Source organism: Myotis nattereri, assembly GCF_964212035.1.
Source record: "Myotis nattereri genome assembly, chromosome: 11".
Lineage (NCBI taxonomy): Eukaryota > Metazoa > Chordata > Mammalia > Chiroptera > Vespertilionidae > Myotis > Myotis nattereri.
In genome coordinates, this window is record NC_138086.1 from 72,598,726 (window position 1) to 72,621,542 (window position 22,817).

A 22,817-nucleotide genomic window follows, 5' to 3' on the forward strand; every position below is an offset into this window, starting at 1 on the left:
ACAGCAGGGATGTCTGTCTGTCTTGATGCGAATATCATATTGCTTTAACTATAGTAGCTTTGTAATATATTTTGAAATCAGGAAGTGTGATGCTTCCATCGTTGTTCTTCTTTCTTGGGCTAGTCTGGATCTTTTGTTGTTCCACATAAATGTTAGGATTGTTTTTCTATTTCTGAAAAAAAAAAAAAAAAAAAAAAGAAAGGTAGGCAGTTAGATCTACATGAGCAGAGCAAAGATGATGGGCCTGTTGCAGGTCACCAGGGTGGAAAGCCCGGGAGCCTAGCACAGGACAATTGTAGGGTGGGACCTTGCCCCCAGGGTGACCTTTCCTCCCCCAGCATAAACCTGATCATTCAGTTTAGATCCCCTGACCTTTTCTTCTTAGAGATAACATTTAGGTTTCAGTTGTATTTCAGCTCCAGAAAAGCAGCAAAATCAGACAAGCAAAACCATGGGCTGACCCCAGGACCCGCATTGAATAATGAACCTTTGCCCTGGCGCCGACCAATCCATCTGTGGAGACCGCAACCCTGAAAGAACACACTTGGAACACGGCTGATTTTCTACTGAGATCTTTCCCTGGGGCTTCCCCTAAAATCTCTACCCTTAAAACCCTTAGGAAGGAGGATCCAGCCTGCTCTCTCTCCCTGAAGCACCCAAAGCCTTTCCCACCCCTCCCATCCTCCCAGGCAGGTCACCTTCACCTTCCTCAGTTCTAAGCTCCAAGGGCCCCCCAAGCGCACAAATGTTGCGTACTGGGCCTCTAGTATATTGTAAAGCAAAAGAGCCACACAAAAGCACACACTATGTATGGCCATTTTTAAGCATTCAAAACCCGGCAAAACTAATTTGGTGGTAAAATTCTGAACAGTGGTTATTTTTTGTGTAGGTATGCAATGACTAAGACAAAACATGAAAGCTTCTACATTGTTGGAAATCATTTAAAATCTTGATCCAGGAGGCGGTTACACTAGTTCATTCACTTTGTTACCAAGATATACAGTCATGATTACTGCAGGTCTTTTATCCCTTAAAATTTTTCACACCCATCATTTCAGAAATTTTTGAACATTGTATTTTATCAATTTTGGCAAGGGTACAGGAAAAGGGCTTTTCATATATTAGGGTTAGGAATGTAAATTGTGACAACTACTTAGAGGAGCAAATGGAGGAAACCTACTACTAAGATTTAAAATGTGCATACTCTGAGAAGTGCATTCACATGCTAGTATCTGTATCTTCCGGGACACTTATATAGGTACAAAAGGCACATGCACTTATGTTAAAGGTTGCAATGCTTCCAAATGTTGTAGGAGGTGGGAATGGGATGGCACCAGTTATATGGCCGGTGGGGTTAAACCAAACCTGGGTTCAGCAACCTCAGTGCTTGGGTCCTGTCTAGGAAAGAGTTCAGGGTCCAGACTCAAACTGTTAATAGAATATTTATTGGATAAATTATAGAGGTAGAAAAAGAAATTCCTGGAAGAAATGGACTTGGGAAACAAGTTATAGAGGTAAAGGAAGGGCCCTTGGAGAGAATAGTCAGCAGTTTTCCAGCGGGAGTCCTTTCATTGATTGATTGGCTTTCACTGACTGGCTGGGACCAGAGCAGGGGTCATTATTCAGTGCAGCTGGTCCAGATATCAGCCATGGCTGGTTTTGTTGCTTATCTAGACCTAGAGCTGAAATACAGTTGAGGCATAGATGTTATCTCCACGGAGGAAATGTGTGTGCCTGTGTCACCCTCAGGGCAAGGTCCCACCCTAAAATTGTCCATTGCTAGGCACCAGGGGTTTTTCCACCATGGTGACATTCTGTACTTGGCCCATTGTCATTGCTCTGCTCAAGTCTGTCTAACTTCCTACGAGAGAGAGAGAGAGAGAGAGAGAGAGAGAGAGAGAGAGAGAGAGAGAGAGAGAGAAGGGTTCTGAGGACTCCCATGAAGTATTTTGAAAGCAGTGGGTAAATTTACATAGAGGTGTGAAAAGATCTCAAATATATAATGTCGATACATAATAACATTGATGCATATGTAAATGCATAGGAACTAGGAGTCATCAGATAGGGACTGGGTTTGCATTTGGTGCCTGTGCAGGATATTAGCCTAACTTCTAATGTTTAAATTTATGACTATGTGTAACTTAAAATTAATAACAGCACTTAGAATGTCTTTAAAAGAATATCCAAGATGTCAGCAACACTAGTTGCCTCCAACAGGTGAACTGAGTGCCCGAGAAACTGGAAGAATTTTCACAGTATAACCCTCTGTGTCTTTAAATATTTCAAGGATATAACTGTAGCATCTATTTGGGGGAGGGGGAATGTTAATTAAAATATATAGATAACTTGACTTAAAACAATAATTAAAAAATGCCCAATCTCCTAGGAAAACATAATTAAATGTGACTATTATGAAGATCTTGGTGTCAGCTATGTGATAGGAGCTCAGAGAAAGGTCTCCTAAATAGGTCTAGAGCAGCGGTTCTCAACCTGTGGGTCGCGCCCCCTTTGGGGGTCGAACGACCCTTTCACAGGGGTCGCCTAAGACCATCGGAAAACACATATATAATTACATATTGTTTTTGTGATTAATCACTACGCTTTAATTATGTTCAATTTGTAGCAATGAAAATACATCCTGCATATCAGATATTTACATGATGATTCATAACAGTAGCAAAATTACAGTTATGAAGTAGCAATGAAAATAATTTTATGGTTGGGGGTCACCACAACATGAGGAGCTGTATGAAAGGGTCGCGGCATTAGGAAGGTTGAGAACCACTGGCCTATTTGATTCAAAACGGAGTTGAAGCTAGAACAACAAAAAAAAGAAATGTCCCACTTTTTCGTTGCTGGAGAGCTTAGTGCGAGGCGCCCACGGGCCCTGAAATCTAGTCCCAATATGATTTTCAAGGCGGAAGAAGCAAAATTGATGACGGTGGGGAAGCGGACTCTTAGTAAAACCCAGAGGCACCGGATTGGGTCAAGTGCAACCAGCGCTGGCCCTCAACGCCGGAGTTCCAAATTCCCACCCTCTCCTGGGGGCAGATAAGCCCGCCCTCTTTCGCCTTTCCGCCTCGCTTATTGGGCGGACTGATGATTGACATACATACTTACCAATCACTGAGTCCACTACGACACTCGGGCCCCAGCCGGGTCTTTGGTCCCTAGGGCGACTTGCGGACTCTGTGCGTCTACGTCAGCGTGCTGACGTCAGGAGCCGGGTAATCGTGGAGGTTCGGGGCGGCTGGCGGCCGGCGGTGGGCTGCGCCTCGCCTGCGGGGCTCGATCCAGGGTCCCGCCCTGCAGAGCCCGCCCCTCTGCTCGCGAGGGCCCTCCACGGGCGCGACCACGGAGTTGTGGTCCCCGGGCCAGCCTGGGGCAGCAGGCCCGGAACCACCCCATGAGGTAGGCTGGGTTTCTCGTCATCCTATTTGACAGATTGGAACACTGACAGATTGGAACATCAGCCGGGGCCAGATGACCTCCCCGGGGCTCACGGAGCCCCGCCGGCGGAGGCCGCAGCCCGAGCATCCAGCTGTTTGCTGCGCCCCCGGAGAGGAGGAGGCGGAGGAGGCGGAGGAGGCGGAGGAGGCTGGGTTAGGCAGGCTCTGTTTATAAAAGATCCGCGAAAGTGAAGTTGCAGCGTGTTAGCCCGCTTTCATCTGGGGCCTGGGCGGGGATTCGGGGGCTGTTTGCAGGAGCGAGGTCTCCATTCCTCCACCCTGCGGACCCGGGGGAGTCTCCGGTGGGGTCCAGCCTCATGTGGGCGCTGTGGGCCCTCCAGAGCGACCAAGAATGGTGACGGGGTGATGCCCGGGTTATACAGGCAAGTGTAACCGGCATCTGATATTCTTCCGTCAAAAAGCTGTGTTCGACACAAAACTTAGAAATGAAAGCACAAGTCATGGATGAGTTGGCTGTGGTTTAGCTCACTGCTTTGCTCACTGATGGGCACCTGGCCATATTTCAAAATCTCATTAGCATGCTTACTTTCGTTTAGGATTAGCAAGGGTTTTTGTTTTTTTTTTCGTGTTTTTTTTTTTTTCTTCTTTTAGTTCAAACATGAACTTGCCTTACCATTCCCTTAATGTGCCAATTTTTCATCAGGTCACTTGTCTTTATTTCACATGGAATCACTGAATTCATCACTTGGTTAAGTTTAGCAAGGTAAAGTAACAGGTCTCACCGCTCAGATATAGTGGAATTAACTCGGTTTGTTTATCTCTGAACTCTGTTGAGAAGGGTTCTGAATGATAATTTCTGTATTACCCATCTACTCAGATACCCTCTCCTTCTAGAAGCAGGATCTCACAAAACTTACGGTACTGTCGCTGTATTCATAAAGTAAAAACATATATCACGTACTATATGCACACATACATATTTTCTATGATCCTGAAGGATTTATTCTCTTTAAATCTTGCTGTCTCAAACATTGATCTTTTAAGACTGCATTATTGCATAAAACTGCATTAAAGAAATGAAACTAAAGCCATTTCCGGGGACTTTTTCTAACTTGTGTCCACAGAAGGATGGTAATATCATTTGAATTTATTCTTTGGACAAGTTTATCTGATGAGTGTATCATCTATGCCACACTTTGTTTTAGGTGTTGGCAACTGAGTGCTGAAAAATGTATGTAAGGTTTTTGCCTTCAAAGACCTTAGCTTTTCGTGCAGATGCAATAAACATGTAAACACAAATGACAACTTGAGCTCAGCCTGCGTGGCTCAGTGGTTGAGCGTGGACCTCTGAACCAGGAGGTCACGGTTCGATTCCCGGTCAGGCCACATGCCCGGGTTGCTGGGTCAGTCCCCAGGGGGGGCATTCAGGAGGCACCAATCAATGATTCTCTCTCATCATTGATGTTTCTATCTTGCCCTCTCCCTTCCTCTTTGAAATCAATAAGAATATATATTTTGTAAAAATGTCAATTTTAGATAATGATAAATGCCAGAAAAAAAATATTACAGGGTAAGGGACTAGAGTGTGACTGGGATATGGGGGGAAATTAGGTATGGTGGTCAGTGAAGACTTTCTTGAAGAAGTGACAGTTTGAGTGAGATCTGAATTTTAGAATGAGTCAGCCATGGCAAGCTCTGCTGGAAGTTTCCAGGCAGATGTGCAGAAGAGCTAAAGGAAAAATGTGCTAGGCAAGTTCCAGAGATAGAAGAGAAGCCATGTGACTGGAGTGGAATGAACCTAGGGAAGAGTGAAGGGAAGGACAGAGGTAGGAGACACTCAGGTAGGAGACACTCAAGAGATGGGCAGGAGCCGGGTCATCAGACAGACGAAGGAAATAGGATTTGTGTATTGCCAGAGCCCTCTTTGTTTTCTTTAGGGATGGTGATAGACTCTGACCATCTCTCTGCTTTATTTTGGTTATGAAGTCATTGCAATAATCCATTATATCTTTTTTTTCACCCTAGGTCCTCTTTCTTAAAGAAAAAATGTCTTCTTCCCTGAAGCACTCTGTCCCAAGATGTTTCTTCCCTGTTCATTGTTACTATGTGCAGGGCTCTGAGCCTCTGCTTGTCTTCAACTTCCTGGTTCTATCCTTCCTATTGCCAACCATGAGTCCTCTCTAGTATCGTTTATGTTCTCACGCTTGGGAAAGGACTGGAAGTTAATCCCTGCTCTTCTCCAAGCGGAGTTCTTGGAAACTGCGTTGATGAAGTTAATAACCATTTTCCATTGATTAGAGACTTAATGTCTGCCTTCATTTGGTGCCTACCGTGTTCCAGGCATGTTACATACATTTTAATTCTTCCAACATATTGGGAAGGTAAATATTATCCCTTCTTTATGGAAAAGGAAACCTAGACCTAGCTAATACTGAGGGAGTCTAGATTTGAACACCCCAATTAACCCGTCCCCAAAGCCTAATCCATGTTACTTTGCTGCTTTCCTGAGTATATAACAGCTGCTACAAATCGCTATTATTTCACATTATATTTTATAAAATGGCATTTAGAGATCTTGATTCAGTACTCTCAGTTGAAAGCTGGGCTGTGAAGGTATAGATGTTTAGTGATTTTCAAGACATAACTGATGCCAAATTCTCCCCCTGCCGATTTTCAGCCAAATGCTTTTTGAAAATTTCACCACAGGGGGTTTCTGTATATATAAAAACATAGCATTCCAATGTCCATAAACTTATACAAGGTCATTTTTAAAAGATTAAAAAGTGCTGCTTTGGGGGCTAAAAGAAATCCTTTGTTTTATTTTCCTTCCCTTTTCTAAGCATTAAACAAGTATAAGCTTTCTGGATGAATCTTTGGTTTCTATTAGTAGAAAGTCATTTCAAATAACTTTAATATTTAATTTTTTTATTTCACAGATCTTTGAAAGGGACTTTAAAGTTGTTACTGTTTTCCCTTTAACCTTATGCTTACAAGTATGGGAAGCTTTTTTCATTAGTCAATTAGAATAATGTTAATGGATCAGCACCTTTTTTCTTAAATGTTGGAAGAAATTTAAATTTAGGAAAAAGAGAGCTTTTGATCTTTAAGCCATCTACTGGATATTTTGTCCTGGTATCTCTGTCCTGTAAGATCATTCATGCAACTAAATCCCATTCTGATGATCAAGACTGTTGTGATTTGGCTTCAAATCATAGTGCCCTTCTTCCACTAGGACCCCTGTACCCCAAAATGCACTCCTGGCCTTTCCTCCAACTTCAGTGCCATTGTTTGTACTCTGCTCGCAGCCTGGAATGCCTTCGAGATGGACAAATCCAGCCAAAGTTCTCCCTGTCCATCTGCATCCATCTATGCTACTCTCTCAATGAGATATTTCCCATGTCTCCTTAATGGAAGCCTTCCTTTTCACAGCACTTTTGGGAGATTTTCTCTGCACAGGTTACCAATCTTGATACCTTTGGTAATGCACTGTTTTATTCATGGGTGCTCAAATAGATGTTAGCTTGAACTTAAAAGAGACTTAATTCATGTTATACATGCAAAGTTTTTTGTAGATTGTAGAGCCCTTTAGTTTTATTCCTGCGTTTATTCCTCATCTTTGAGAGAAGCACTGAGATGCTTTTCTTGGCTTTGAATCATACAGACTCTTTCCTGTTTCAGTTAAGGCTCTGACTTCTATAGTTAACAAGGGGTCCCTTGGGAGGAACTCAAATCTTTGGGTTGTAAATGTTGAAGAGAGATTGTCACAAATAAAAATCAATGTTGTGTGTGTTTATAGTGTCAGAAAAAAAAATAACAGCGATTCCACTTTAAAAAAAATATATTTCTATATTGATTTCAAAGAGGAAGGGAGGAGAGAGAGAAACATCAATGATGAGAGAGAATCATTGATTGGCTGCCTCCTGCACACCCCCCACTGGGAATCAAGCCTGCAACCCAGGCATGTGCCCTTGGCCGGAATCGAACCTGGGAACCTTCAATCCGGAGGCCGATGCTCTATCCACCGAGCCAAGATGGGCAGGGCCGATTCCGCTTTTTAATATTAAAGATAAGAAAATGCAGGCACAGAGAGACTAGCCGGAGACCCCTGCAGTGTTGGGCTAAGAAGCCTGGTCAGGACCCCTGGTTCACAGCAGCAGGAGCTTGTGCAGGCCATCTGTTGGCTCCAATGTCATACATCAGAGCTCCTGAAAGCCTCTCACAAGTTTATCAGCACAGCTCAGTCGTTTCCGGACTGTTTTGCTTGCTTTTCTTGTGCGTTGACCTGGATCTGGAAGATAACCTCTTGGTGGTGACTCAAGATCAAAGCAGGGCCTCTAACCAAGGATCTTCCTGGGCAGGCATGGGGGTAATGTCAGGTTTGGTAGACCCCTGTATAGTTCAAAGGCATCTCTTCCACTTCCCCTCTCATTAGTTTTCCAAAAAATATATTGGGACTGGTGGACATCCTCAACCCATTAAACTTGGATTTTGAAAAATTTGGCTTAGTGCCTTATACATTGTGGTAATCACAAGCTTCTGTGTCTTGTATTTTCTAGAACATTATACTTTTCAAATACAGTGGGGCCTTGACTTATGAGTTTAATTCGTTCCATGATGGAGCTCATAACTCAAATTACTCGTATGTCAAATCAAAAAGTGTATGAGTGAGACACGTGATGCTGGGCTGATGTTGTGGCGTTCACTGTGACGTTCGCTGCGCCAACTAGCGGTGGGGTATCTGAAGCTGGCTCGTAACCGGAATTTTAGCTCGCAACTCAAAGCACAAAATCGGCCGAGAGACGGCTCGTATCTCGAAAAACTCGTTAGTCGGGACACTCGTAAGTCAAGGCCCCACTGTACTGTGCATTATTGTTTGCCAAAGTATATTCTTATCTGCTTTTTTGTTTCAAGAAAATGTATTCTCATAATTATTTTTTTAATTAATCACTTGCCTATTGGATTAATGATGTGGAACCAGAGAATTTTAAGTACATTTCCCTATTTGTATGGTAGTAGAATTCATCAAAGATAACACACGCAGCTCTCGAGCTATTAGATGTTTCATCAGCTGAGGTGGGAACACCAGCCAGGATTTGCTTTTGTCATTATTGATAATCAACACAGAGAGAGGGCGACCTCTGTGCCAGCTGCTCTTGTAAGTGCTTTGCCCGGATTTCTCATCCTCGGCGCTATTGACATTTTGGATATTTCTTTGTTGTGGGGCTGTCCTGTGCTTTGTAGGATATTTAACAGAGTCCCTGAGCTCTACCCACTAGATGCCAGGGGCACCTCCCCAAATTGTGACAATAGGAAATGTCTCCCCAGCCTCTGACACCTTGAGAACCACTGCTTTATATAAACTTACTAGAGACCCATTGCATGAAATTTGTGCACGGCAGGTGGGTGAGGAGGGGAGTCCCCCTCAGCCTGGCCTGCACCCTCTCGCAATCTGGGACCCCTTGGGGGATGTCCAATTAAACTGGCAGTCAGACATCCCTCTCGCAATCCGGGACCGCTGTCTCCTAACCCTTCTGCTGCCTGCCTGATAGACCCTAACCCCTCTGCCTGCCTGCCTGATCACCCCTAACCACTCTGCCTGCTTGCCTGATTGCCCCTAACCACTCTGCCTGCCTGCCTGATTGCCCCTAACTGTTTGCCTATCTGCCTGATCACCCCTAACTGCTCGCCTGCCTGCCTGATCGCTCCTAACCACTCTACCTTGGCCCCCGCCACTGCGGCTTTGTCTGGAAGGACCTCCAGAATGATGTCCAGAAGTTCGTTCAGCTGCCCAGTCTAATTAGCATATTATGCTTTTATTATTATAGATTCCTCCTAACAATCTTTGAGATAAGGTGTATTACTATTGTTCTCATTTACTAAAAGGAGAAGCTGAGGCATAGAGAAGTTAAGTAATTTGTAAGGTTACACAATTAGTAAACAATAGTACCATATGTGAAACTAGGCATCGTTTCTTTTGGAACCCTGGTCTAAATGCGGCCAGCTCAGACTGGGCACCAACTACTAGGGATCTGAAGACCCATGTACGTAAACAGGTGTTAACATAAGAAGCATCCAAACCTGTAAAGAATTTTTGTGAGTTTATTTGAGCCAAACTGTTAACAATTGTCAGGAAGCAGAATCTCAACGTATTGGGATAATGCTCTGGAGAATGGTGGTTTTCCCCTTTTTTATACATCAAAGGAAGAGATATAAGTGGGTACATGAAATGCATTGGTGACAGATGAGGGGAGGCGGGAGAAAGCCAAGGGGAGAGCAGAACCTCTGGGATTGGATAAAAAGTAAAATGATAGCCACATGCTTCTTTTACATGGGTGGGCACAGGATGGTTAGCAGTTGACAATTGACAGGATAACAACAATGAGGGAATTTGCGGTTTCCCTGCTGGTACTATTTGTGCCTTGAGGGGTCTGGAAAAAAGGGAAGTTACAAGTTATCCTGATATTCCACAGGTATGTTATCTAGATGCAAAAAGACAGTAGGCTCAGTAAAGATCAAAGTTGATCTTTATCAGGGAAGATACTGGTCTAGGACATATCTACCCACTATAAGCTGCTTTTTAACTAAAGGCTTTAATTTCAGACCATCCTTTGTGGTTACTTTAGGTTTCTTGAGTTTCCAAGGCCTCCATGCAAGCCTTCCCTGAGTTAGTCAGGTTAGCATGTGGCCCCTTTTTCATCCACACAGGAAACAAAACAAATGCCAACAGGGACCAGGCGGGACTGGACATAAATGAGATGGTTAGGTGGCAAATTGGCGAACTGGAGAGTATTGCCAGAATTACCTGTTTCTGGAAATCTGGATTTTCTTTGTGTGAAAAACTCCCATCTTTTAATATTGGCAAATAATTAGATATTTAAAAAACAAAATTTAAGCCCGGCCAGTGTTGCTCAGTGGTTGAGCTTCAACCTATGAACCAGGAGGTCACAGTTCGATTCCCCATCTGGGCACATGCCTAAATTGCAGTTCCATCCCCAGTCGGGGGCGTGCAGAAGGCAGCTAATCTATGATTCTCATCATTGATGTTTCTTTTAACCTGTAACTGTTATACCCATTCTTATTCCTTTTGCTTACTTCCTCATGTAATCTTTGTTTTACCCAATATAAGCAGCTGGCTTATGAGGGGTGCCAGGCAGATTTTCATGGATGACCTGAGGCTCTCCCATAGCGCCAGCATTAATGGAACAAACGCTCATATATGATTCAGCCCTGTTTCTGTTTAATTGGCTCAAGTAGTGACAACCAGCCTGTACCCATTGGTTGTCCAGTTTCAGCCCTACTACTACTTTTGTGATATCTGAACCCTTTCTCATTATTAGGCTATAATTCATGATCTGTTTTCTGGATATATTACCCTATAGTTGCATTGAGTCTATGTTTATGTGATTCTGTTTTCTGCACCATGAGCTAGGTTGAAAAAGTCATCTGATGCTGATATCTTGAGGGTCTGGTTTCTTGTGTGATGAAGTCTGATGAAAAAAGACTAGGGTACTGGCTACTGATATTTTTTAAATCAAGGCATTAAGATTTGGGGATTTCCTTATCTGTCACATGCACCAAGCTTTGGACCTCAACCCTTCCTTCATAGTAGACATTAGTATTTTTTTTATATAAACTTTGTATCATCCTTGTATATCAAAGTACAAAATATATAACTTCTGCCTGTTGGTTAGATATTCCTGGGCAAGTATGTGAATAGCATTCCCTTTTATTGACTTGCTCTAGTTTCTGAAATAGGAAGTTGGCCTTGGAAAACTCCAGGGACAGTCGATTTATGTCTAACCTAGCATTGTCATCAGTGTGCTACTTCTACCAGCTATAGGGCCACCACAGGAGCAGTGAGGAGAAGATTGCTCTGTCAATTAAAGTGACACTTTCAGGATCCGTCATCTGTAGAGAAGTCTTGTGTTGTTTGACTCTGAATAGCCACCTTGGCAGCTTTGTTATCTACTTACTGGTGGGCTCCTTGGAATGTATCTTCTGTTTTGTCTGTATAGAGAAGGTCGGTCTAGGGAGGCTATGAAGAATGTGTGATAAACACATTTTTAATTCTAGTCTTTAAGATGAAGAAAGTAGTTACTAAAAGAAGTGTACACTTTTAGCCACCTTCTCTTCCTGGGAGAGCAGTGAGCTCACTGCCTTGAGGCATTAATGATTTTCAGATCTAAATCAGTAAGCTTGCCAGTTCTGTCCTGAGAATAGAGAGCGTTTGAAAATTGCTTGCGCTTACTACAAGCAATTAGCACTTACTACAACAATTAATAGCTCAAGGCTTTAAGTTCCATCTGTCTGTTCCCAAATTTCTACCTCTAGCTCACACCTCCCCACTGAAGTCCTGACTTATGTCCAACCACTTACTTTGTTCCCACTTGAATATTAAAAAGCATCACATACTTCATATGTCCAAACTAAACTGATACTCTTCTTCAAAGTTGCCCCTCTCTATCTTCTTCATTTCAGTACATAACTCTATCTTTCCGTTTCCTCAGACTATAGACCTAGCAGTTTTCCCTCAGTCCTTCCTTTATCCCATCCCCTTATCCATCCCATCACAAATGCCTCTGGCTCTGTATTTAGAGCCGATCAGTCTCACCACCTGCACTGCCACAGCCCAAGTCTACTAAGTCAGTATGTCATCTCTCTTCTTGAATTACTGCCATAGTCCTCTAACTGGTCTTGCCACTTCTATGGTTCTCAGCTGGAGAGCCTCTTAACGTTTTAGCTGGATCATGTTTCTCTTCTACTGAAAACCTCCCAAAGGCTTCCTATCTCATTCAGAGTCTTTATAATGGAGTATTATCCCCTGCCTGTTGTTACCTTCTTGTTATCATCTACTGCTACTCTTCCATTGTCATCTCCAGCAGTGCTGAAAGCTGATGACCTGGTTAAACTCCTACATCAACATTTATTAAAATGTTCTATTATTTTATGTTAACAATTACTCATTTATTTCAGACCTTTGTATCCAGCATGTCTTCTATCGAAATAAACCTACAGTTCTATGAAAATTGAAGCTTTTGGTTTTTTTGTGGCCCACATAAACTTAAACCTTGTTCATTTGGCCCATGTTAGCCTTTGAGTTTGACATGCTTGGCGTACACTATTCTCTGATAGGTATGGATGAAAGAGTAGGAGGAATCAAAAGTTTCCCTAAGGAAGGGACCTTTGCATTAAGGCTGATAGGAAGAGTAAGAGCCATAGAGGTAAGGAGAGTAGCACTCCATGAAGAGAGAAAAATTGAAACAGAGGTTCCAGAGAATGTGATTTTTTTTTTTTTTTAAGGAAACTGTTTGTGATTTTTAGTGTGGTGAAGTGGTACTGGAGAAGTAGATAAAATTAGGCCATGTGCTAGATTAGGCAAGATTAAGGAGTTTGTGGTCTGTTAAAGGTCTCAGTAAACTTTCGTCAACATATGAAGCATTCAAACCTGCAGAGAAATTTTGTGAGTTTATTTGAGCCAAACTGTGGACAATGGATTAAGAAAATGTCCCAGAGAACGGCAGTTTTGCATCTTATTCTATACATTATAATCAAAAGAGAAAACGTAAGTGGGCTACATGAAATCCATTGGTAATAGATTAGGGAGATTGGAGGAAGCATAGCAGGGGGCGGGGTTAGGTGGGAATTCTGGGACTGGATAAAAAGTAAAATGTAGACACATGCTTCTTTTACATAGGGACGGTACAGTATAGTTAACAGTCAACAAATAACTCAATAACAATAAGAGGATTTTTATTCTCTGTCAGGTGCATTGGTTGTGCCGTGAGGGTCTGGTAAAAGGGAAGTTACCCTGACATTCCAAAGTAATGATATCATAGATGCAAAAAGACAATAGACAGGCTTAATTAAGGTAAAGATTGACTTTTGTCAGGGCATATTCTAGCCTAGGACATGACTACCTGCTATAAACTGCTTTTAGTTAAAAGGTTTTAATTTCAGACCCTCCTATGTGATTCCTTTAGATCTCTGAGTTTGTAAGTCCACCATGTAGGCCTTTCCTGAGCTTGTCAGGATTAATACATGGCCCCATTTGGTCCACACTATTTAGTAAATGATCTTATAAATACAGTTTTTATTTTTGTTTTCATGTGGGAAAGATGTCATCATTTAGGAAGCTACCAGTACAGATGGGGCAGAATTTTTCTCCAGTTTCAGTAGTGTGGAATAAAAGAAAGAGAATAAGGTGTTCATGCTGTAAATACTCTTGAAGTGGCCCTCAGATAAGCCAACATAAGGTAAGACCATCTGTACCTAAACTGTAGTGTGTCACTAGAGCAACCTGTGGAAAATAAGAATGAATTACAAGTTTAAGAGCATGCAAATTATTATTTGTCAATTAGCCTAATCTGAATAACTCTCAGTCTTACCCTGGTCCCCTTTGAGAAGCTGATAAAAAAAGTAGTCCTTCTTTCTAGAAAAAAGATGCAGATAATTGCCAGGGTCCAACCCCAGCAGGTCCAGGGGTCCCCAAAGGTGTGGACGGAGTCGGCGAAGACTATCCACCCTCTTCCTACGGTGGAGTCCTATCCATCCCGAGAGTGGGGCGCTTACCTCGGGGTCCCTGTTCGGGCGCCATATGCCGGGGTCCAACCCCAGCAGGTCCAGGGGTCCCCAAAGGTGTGGACGGAGTCGGCGAAGAAGGAATGACATGGAGATGGAGTTCAGTTGATCAGCAGCCTAGCCAGGACCGCTAGCCAGGATCTCCAGCCAAGTTCTGGTCTGGATCTCCAGAGAGGTTCTGTGTCTATGGTCTCTTGCTAGGTTCTCCAGCCAGGTTCAGTAGCCATGTTCCCTCGCTAGGTTCTCCAGCCAGGTTCTGTCCAGGTTCTCCAGCCAGGTTCAGTCACCAGGTTCTAGTCAGGTTCTCTTACCAATTTCTGTAGTCAGGTTCAGTCCAGGATCTTTTGCCATGTTCTCTCCAGCGAAGTTCTTCTGTCTCTAGAGAACGTTCTGTGTAGGTTCTGTGCCAATTTCTGTCTCTCCTCTCTGTCTCCTAAGTTCTGTGTCTTGCTGTCTTATTACATCTGTATTTATACCAGTTGATTCAATCCTATCAATCTCTATTACAAAGGTTAGGGCGTTTCTTATCTCCATTCCAGGGAGTAAAGATTATGTAGCTTAAGCATGATTGTTCATAGTTAAAGTGATTAATTACCCGCCTGGCACTTAGTTGAGGGGTTTTATTCCCTCCCTAACTTCAGGGAAAAATTCCTACCTGGGGAAACAACCTTTCTAGGAGAGGCATCCCCTCCCTGACTTCAGGGAAAAATTCCTACCTGGGGAAACAACCTTTCTCGGAGAGGTGACCTTGGTTAAAACACACAGCGCTAAGGGGAGCAAACATATTAAGAACAGTATGCTATATATGCCAGGTCCCTTGAAACAGCAAGGATGGACCAGCTCCCGGCAGATAATAAAATAAACATTTTAGGCTTTGCTAACCATATGGTCTCCGCTGCAGCAATTTATGTGTGCCATCTTAGTGTGAAGGCATCCATAGGCAATAAGAGTGGATCTGGTGGTGGTCTAATAAAACTCGATATTCAGAAACAGGCAGTGGGCCATATTTAACCTGCAGGCTATATGGCTATAGTTTGTCAACCTGTGATTTAGAACATTGATAGCTGTGCTAGAGTGGAATATTAATCAACAAATATTCACTTACCTACTCTTCCTCTTTGGGTGGAGTATACATCCCAGCTCTATTGCCTTTGGGTTTGGCCTTGAAATATACTTTGACCAATAGAATGTGAGCAAACATGATGTATATACAGAGATGTTAAGTGTGTTTACATGTTCTAGCTATTCTAATGTGCTCTTGCCAATTGCTGTGAAAAGAACATGCCTTCTCCCATGCTTGTCCAACCATATAAATCTTTTACTTTTACTACAGAAGTACATCCTGGCCTTGGGGGAGGAGGTTTTGCATCTCCCTACAGGAGTGTGTAACTACTGTAATTACCAGTGGGGCGCTTATGTGCTGCTGAACGTTTTGCAGTGTGCGCATTTCTTTTTAAAGAAGCCCAGAAACATGCTTATTCATTAAGAGGTGATGGGGAAAACGAACTTTGGTTTATTAGATACCTTTGGTGGAAAGCAATTCCTCTTTAGGGCACACATTTTTATAGGTAGTTTACACATTCTGGTTACATGCTCTCTAGGAAGCTATTCAGTTAGTTTTCCTAGTCCGTGGGTGATGACAGAATTGTAGAGGTTTTCTTCTTGGCACAGCAAGAGACCTGGCTTGGCTTGCTCACCAGTGGGCCTTCTCCAGGTTACCCGGCACACCTTTTTGTTGGGGTTAACATCCTGCCTTTATCCTGTACCACTGTAAGTTTGCATTCTTCTCTATTGCCATTCTTTTCCATGCAGCTATTCTGTAGTATTAATTGTTAACATTAAGAATTGCTTCTCCTTTCACTTTCTCTTTATGTCTTCATCAAGACATAAATGTGTTCAGTTAAGACTCTGTGCTCCATTAGAGAAACAGTGCATGGAGGCGGGGGTGATGCTGTGGGGTTGGGTGAGCTCTGATCTCACATGGTGTCCCTCTTTTATTCCCCTCAGGCCTCTGTTCTCTAGGGATGGTGAGGTTGGAAAAAGGCTCCTGTAACTCCCCTCCAGGATGAACTCCCTGCCAGCAGACATGGAGAACGCTCTCACAGGGAGCCAGAGCTCTCACGCTTCTCTGCGCGATGTCCATTCCATCAACCCTGCACAGCTCATGGCCAGGATTGAGTCCTATGAAGGAAGGGAAAAGAAAGGCATATCTGATGTCAGGAGGACTTTCTGTTTGTTTGTCACCTTTGACCTCTTATTTGTAACATTACTGTGGATAATAGAGTTAAATGTAAGTGGTTTTTTCCCCATAGCAGTATAAGAATTGTTTCCAGAGACAAAACCATTTTCTTATTTTTTTTTATATCATTTCTGTCTCAGTCAGTGAATTTTGTTTGTTTCCCCCAAATGAGGCAATATTGATCTCTAGCTGAATTGGACATTTCTTTTTCTTTACTGTGTAAACCAAACCTTGTTAATTTAAAATTCATTTTGTCTGGGATTTCGGAATTTGAATTCATGGTGTTTTGTGTTATAGTGAGAATTGGCACACTACAGCCTGGGGTCAAATTCAGCTGGACTGCTTTTGTTAATAAAGTTTTATTGGAACATAGCCCTGCCCATTTGTTTACTTATTATCTATGGCTGGCTTTTATGTGAGTGGTTGCGTATTTGTTACAGAGTCCTTCTGTCCCACAAAGGCAAAAATGTTTATTCCCTGGCCCTTTCCAGAAAATAGATTGCTGATCCTTGCTCTATAAAAATGTAGCATGCTTCTGGAATATATTTTAGATGTTGCATCTCCTTTTCTGATTCCCATACTTAAGATTTTGCATGTTATTTACTCTACCTTTTTGCAAAGAGATTATGAATTCATATGTTATAAAAATATTTTAGAACCATTTGGAGGTTTGTCTATATTTTGACTTATGCAGTTATATAGATTAAGTGATTTTCAACCTTTTTTTTTTTTTTAATCTCATGGCATACATAAACTAATTAGTAAAATTCTGTGGTGCACCAAAAAAATACATTTTTTGCCATTCTGACCAAAAAATAGGTATAATTTTGATTCATTCACACAGGACAGCTATTTTTGTGTTGGCTGTTATAATTTTTTTAAAATATATTTTTATTGATTTCAGAAAGGAAGGGAGAGGGAGAGAGAATAGAAACATCAATGATGAGAGAGAATCATTGATCGGCTGCCTCTTGCACGCCCCCTACTGGGGATCGAGCTCGCAATCTGGGTATATGCCCTTAACCGGAATGGAACACTGGACCCGTCAGTCTGCAGGTGGACACTATCCACTGAGCAAAACCAGCTAGGGCTGTAATTTTTTTTTTATTTGGCAATCTAAAGGAAAAGAAGTCAGTGCCTCTGACTAAATCAGGCATTGCATGTTTTTAAAATTCTTGCAGCACTCTGGTTGAAAATCACTGGTCCAGATCAATACTGCCCAATAGAAATATAATACAAACCTCATATGTAATTTTAAGTTTTCTAGTTGCTCCATTTATTTAATAAAACTAAAAGTAAATAGGTGAAATTAATTTTAATATATTTTATTTAACCCAACAGACCTGTTTTCTCCCAAAGCCTTGGTTCTGTTTACATTTCTTACCAACAATACAAGATAAACTCTTCCAAAAGGCTTTCCTCCCAGGCAAAATTCATCTGCTTCCTTCATTTTCTTTTCTTTTTTTCTCACCCGAGGATATGTTTATTGATGAGAGAGAGAGAGAGAGAGAGAGAGAGAGAGCGAGAGAGAGAGATATCACTGTGAGAGAGAAACATTGACCAGTTGTCTTCTGTGCATGTTCTCTTGCATTACTTTCACACATAAGTCTCTTTTTTTGTTTTTACCTTTTACTCTCCTTCCTAGGTGAATGGAGGCATTGAGAACACGTTAGAGAAGGAGGTGGTGCAATATGATTTCTACTCTTCTTATTTTGATATCTTTGTAAGTATTTTCTATTATAGTTTATGTCAGATATGACGAAACTAACCAAAAGGCAAATTTCCTCCCAATAGACCTCATATTCTATGTAGTTCAATTTGTTTCCTCCCTTGAACACTATATTTCCTTCCCCCTCTAGTTACTGGCCCATTCTGTGTTCTCTTTACCTCTTTCTAAGGAAATAACTGGTCATCTCAAGATAATAAAAGATATAAGAAAGGCAGAAGAAAAAGCCATTCTGATTTTCTTAGAGAAAAGCCTTTATTTTTTCAAATAGCTGAAATAGAAGCCATTGGCACTAATCACTAAAAGGAAAATGTACCTATTTATGTAACATTATGAAAATGCATTTTCTTTTCAGTATATTTTCAATAATAAATCTGTTTCATTTTTCTCTAATATAATTTGGGAAAGTTATATATTGGTAATCTTGGATACATTAGTCAGTTGTAGAATTACAGATGCAATTATCTGTAGATGAGGCATTCATTTATTCAAATAAATGCTTGCAGTGTCTCTAGGACACTTTAAAAAATATATATTATTAATATATATATTATTAATTTCAGAGAGGAAAGAAGAGGGAGAGAGAGATAGAAACATCAATGATGAAAGTGAATCATTGATTGGCTGCCTCCTGCACACCCTCCACTGGGGATCAAGCCCGCAACTCGGGCATGTGCCCTGACTGGGAGTTGAACTGTGACCTCCTGGTTCATAGGTCAATACTCAACCACTGAGCCATGCCTGCTGGCTCTAGGACACACTTTGATTGGGTTTGACACATCTCCCTGGTATATCTCTTGATGATGTAAGTAGATCAGATTCTAGCACTGTGTTAGACATAGCATAGGCATTTAAAATCCACAGTGAATTCCTCCAAATTCATTTCAACTTCTTTATTCACTATCTTTAGAAACTATAGAACCCTTTAAGTCAGAAAACCTGATTCACAACACTATTACTAGTTGTATATCTTTGAATAAATTATGTCTAAGTTTCAGTTTCCTTAGTATTTAAAATGAGATCATCATCATCATTCTGAAAAGTAAATGAATAAATTATGTCTAAGTTTCAGTTTCCTTAGTATTTAAAATGAGATCATCATCATCATTCTGAAAAGTAAATGAAATCATACATGGAAAACACATAACCCCATGATAGGTAGAGCTCAGGATCTGCAATCAATGTCATTATTTTTGTTGAAAACTTTAATGATTATATTTTCTAATGGTTTTCAAACTATTCTAAAAGTCTTGTTTCCTTTTTAAAGGGGCCGGAATAAGTGTGTCTGGGGAACAAAGTGGAATTCCCAATACGTAGAGCTCAGGATTCCCTTGCTATCACCCCCTTGGAACCTGACTAGCTCCATTTTTATCTGCATAGTATGTGAGGGTTCATTCTTATCTGTAGACAGCATAGGCAGTTAAGATTCACAGTGAATTCCCCCAAATTCATTTTAACTTCTAGCAGGTTAAGAATCTATGCAGTAGGTTGAAAAAGTGTTTGAATGCTGCCGAATATTTGGAAAACACTAATATAATGCAATCCCCTTATTTTTCCAAATGAAGAAATTGTGTTTCATGGTTCAGTATCCTGACCTAGCCTAGGCCATTGAAGTTGATGGCAGAACATGTTATTTCCCAAATCTTATGATATTTATTTTGAAACTATTGACATATCAACAACAAAATTGATTTCTCTTTTTTCCTCTTATTTCCCTTGCTGAGTTTCTCCTAAAATAGCCTGAGTCAGGAATTGTCAGGAAGCCAGGTTAACGCACTGGTCAGATCTCATTGGTTGTCCGTGCCCCATGCTTAGGGGATTACTGGACAAATAGGGAGAGAGCAGGGGACCTGGGAGCATGAAACCTTGGGACCTGGGAGACGTCAAGATAGAGGGGTAAAGAAATACTTTGCCAAGTCCAGAATGTGGAGATAGAATTTGGAATGAAAAGAAACTAAATGGTTAGATTATTGGAAAACACATTTTTAATGAAAGCAGCAAATTAAAGACAAATATAACCTGTGAACTTCATTTATGTAACAGAATCTTAAGTGAGGTATCTAGTCAATGGCAGCAAAATGTTCAGCCTGCAGCCTTTTAGCTGTTTTGACGAGTGAGGAACTTTTGGCAGACCTCTACCCTGAGTCTCAAGGGTCCAACTCAGAATAAACATATTTTCTGAGTAAAATTGGTAAATTGTTATTCTGTGTTTATTTCGTAGTGGTTGAGAGTTACTAAGACAGCTGTAGTATAGTGGTTAAGAGTCTGGTCTTTGAAGTCAGGCTACCTGGATTCAAATCTTGGCTTTCTCACTAAGGAGTTGTGTGGTTTTGAACAATGTTTCTATTCATCTTAATCTGTATAATATGATTAATGATAGTGGTTGACTCATGTGGTTGTAGTGGCGGGGATTACATGGGATAATAATACACATAAAGGGTTTCACAAAAGTCTCAGAACCATCCTGAATAACCAGATAGTAACTACTGGGCTAGGCTGAACTCTCCCAATACCCCAGTAACCCAGAGCTTTACTGAAGACTTGACTAAAATCCTGCTGTCTTCCAAAAGTGAGCATTTGTCCCTGAAGTGGAATCGGAAATATATGTGGACTTAAGTAGAAAGGAAAAACAAACATTTAATTTCATGCTCTTTTGTCGAGAATGGGAATTGATTTGAATCCTGATTTGGGTGGAACTACATAAATTCTAGAGCAGGGATCTCAAATGGTGGTCTGTAGACTAGTGCTAGTCTATGGCAGTCTTCAGCTAAATCAGAATAATGAAGGCACTTTGGTGGGTTCTTCATAAAACTAAGTTACTCTTCTTTTGTACATATTTTTAAAAACTCGTCTTTTCTTTTTTTAATACAGCTTTTGGCAGTTTTTCGGTTCAAAGTGTTAATACTTGCCTACGCTGTATGCAGACTGCGCCATTGGTGGGCAATAGCAGTGAGTATACCTGGATGAGTGGTTCGCCGCCTCTGGTGCTGGTGGCTAGGGCCTGCTCGCAGCAGGGCTGAGCTGGGAGAAGAGGCAGTTTTCATCTGGCTTTACCCGAGTCTCCTTTCCTCTACCTTTCAACAGTTTAGCTTCTTTCCAATGGTAATGACTAACTAGCTTTGTCTATATGCATACTGAACCAATTCAGAAACCCAGAGGCCTAATAGGATTACTGGTCAAGCACCAACCCACCCTGTGCCTCATTGTATGAGACATAAGATCAGTATCTCTGTCACAAAGATATTTAGAAATTTTCCTGTTGATTGAAACTGCTTAGTGATTTTTCATGACTTGCTCTCTGCTCATTTTGATAATTGCCTTCCTCCCTGTTTTATTCCCCTTCCTCCTGTCTTAGAGGGAAACGCTCTCATGTTCCTTTTTATTATTGCCTTTAGGCTTCTTAAAGGCAGTGGCCTTTTTACTCATTTCTGTTTCCTTGCATCCAGCATAGAGCACATACTATTCAGCCTAAACAAATATTTATTGATTGAAAGAAGAATTATAAGCAATTTTTCTATTTCCACAGATACCTGAACACTCACCTTTTTGAGAGCTTTAATAAGGCAGGTATATGAGGGAGGGGAATGCTGCTTAGAAATAGCCTGCAGTCCTGCTTTTAAGTGTGAAACCTTGGTCTGTGTGTGGGCTGGCACAGGCTTGTCCAGCACTCCTAAGACAATCCACCAGGGGGCGCCTCTGCCTGGGCCATCTCTTCTGAGCATCCACAGAATCGTTAGACCATCCATTGACCCCCAAGCTTGCATTTCATTGATATCGGCTGACAGTTTTAGCCAGACTTGACTCCTCTCTTGAATACAAAATAGCTATTTGGCAATACCAAATAGCTGATGATTGTCCCTTCCCGATATTCTACAGTAGTCCCTATTTGAGTCTCTGTAACATGCAGTAGGATTTGTCAATCCAACTGTCTCAGTGTTTTGTTTTCAGAAAAATGGTTGACATTCTGTGAGAGTTTTAACAAAGTATCTTCAGTCTCTAATTGTAAATTATCAAGAGGACAGGTTAGATTTAGCATATTCATTTTATTGCTTCTGGTTTTTATTTTGAAAAACATTTGTAGAGAAGGGTCCAGGCAGCTGGAAGAAGTCAGCTGGTATCTAAACAGCACTTAGTTCAGCCTGTAAAGTTAATTAGTATCAGAATTTAAAATCCTTCTTCTCCTAGTAACTCACTTTAGCTGGTGTTTGTGTGTGTGTGTGTGTGTGTGTATCGGGGTGTGTTTTGCTAACAAATACCTACTCTGCAACTTTGTTAATAGTCACTAAGCACAACACCTGATGTCCCCTGACCGCCAGTCTGTCAATCAAGGCGACTATTTGGCATTCAATTTGGTCAGGTTTCATATTGCCACAAATCTTAGTTGGAGGACAGAGTGACTAGAGCCAGGTCCTATGGGATAATCCCAACCCCAATCCCAGGACCCCTGCCTCTGCATTTCACTGTCCTTTCTTCTGTGGTGATAGTGTGTTTGGATAAAATTTAGTTTCCCATCACACCAGCTAGTTTCCCAACACACAAGCTTGCTAAATGTGGGAGAAAGGCCATTAGAGCCGGCCAGGGATTGTGTGTTACATAGAAGTCCACTTTGCCACAGTCTGGGTTTAGGGGATAGAGATAGAGTGATGTGGGAAGGAGCCGGCCTGGGCATAGCTTCTCGGGCTTTGTGCACTTCTGGCTCAGGTGGGTCTCTTGTGTGAGGAAGGTGCCTCCACAATGTCCAATGTCTAATTTGAATGGTGCCGACTTTTGTGTCTTTCAGTTGACGACAGCAGTGACCAGTGCCTTTTTACTAGCAAAAGTGATCCTCTCAAAGGTATGGCCTACCACTTTTTCTGAAGAATGC

The 22,817-nt window shown here is 41.6% G+C and overlaps 1 protein-coding gene across 1 annotated transcript in view; it reads left to right on the forward strand.

Annotated features, from left to right (window-relative positions):
- Nucleotides 1–3,198: 3,198 nt before the first annotated feature.
- Nucleotides 3,199–22,817, forward strand: part of STARD3NL (STARD3 N-terminal like) — a 33,735-nt gene continuing 14,116 nt past the window's right edge. The window contains exons 1-5 of the mRNA XM_081101824.1: nt 3,199–3,411; nt 15,996–16,278; nt 17,873–17,950; nt 20,825–20,902; nt 22,734–22,787. Coding sequence (XP_080957950.1) covers nt 16,054–16,278; nt 17,873–17,950; nt 20,825–20,902; nt 22,734–22,787 — 435 coding nt within the window. The 5' untranslated portion in view covers nt 3,199–3,411; nt 15,996–16,053. The remainder of the gene's footprint in view (nt 3,412–15,995; nt 16,279–17,872; nt 17,951–20,824; nt 20,903–22,733; nt 22,788–22,817) is intronic.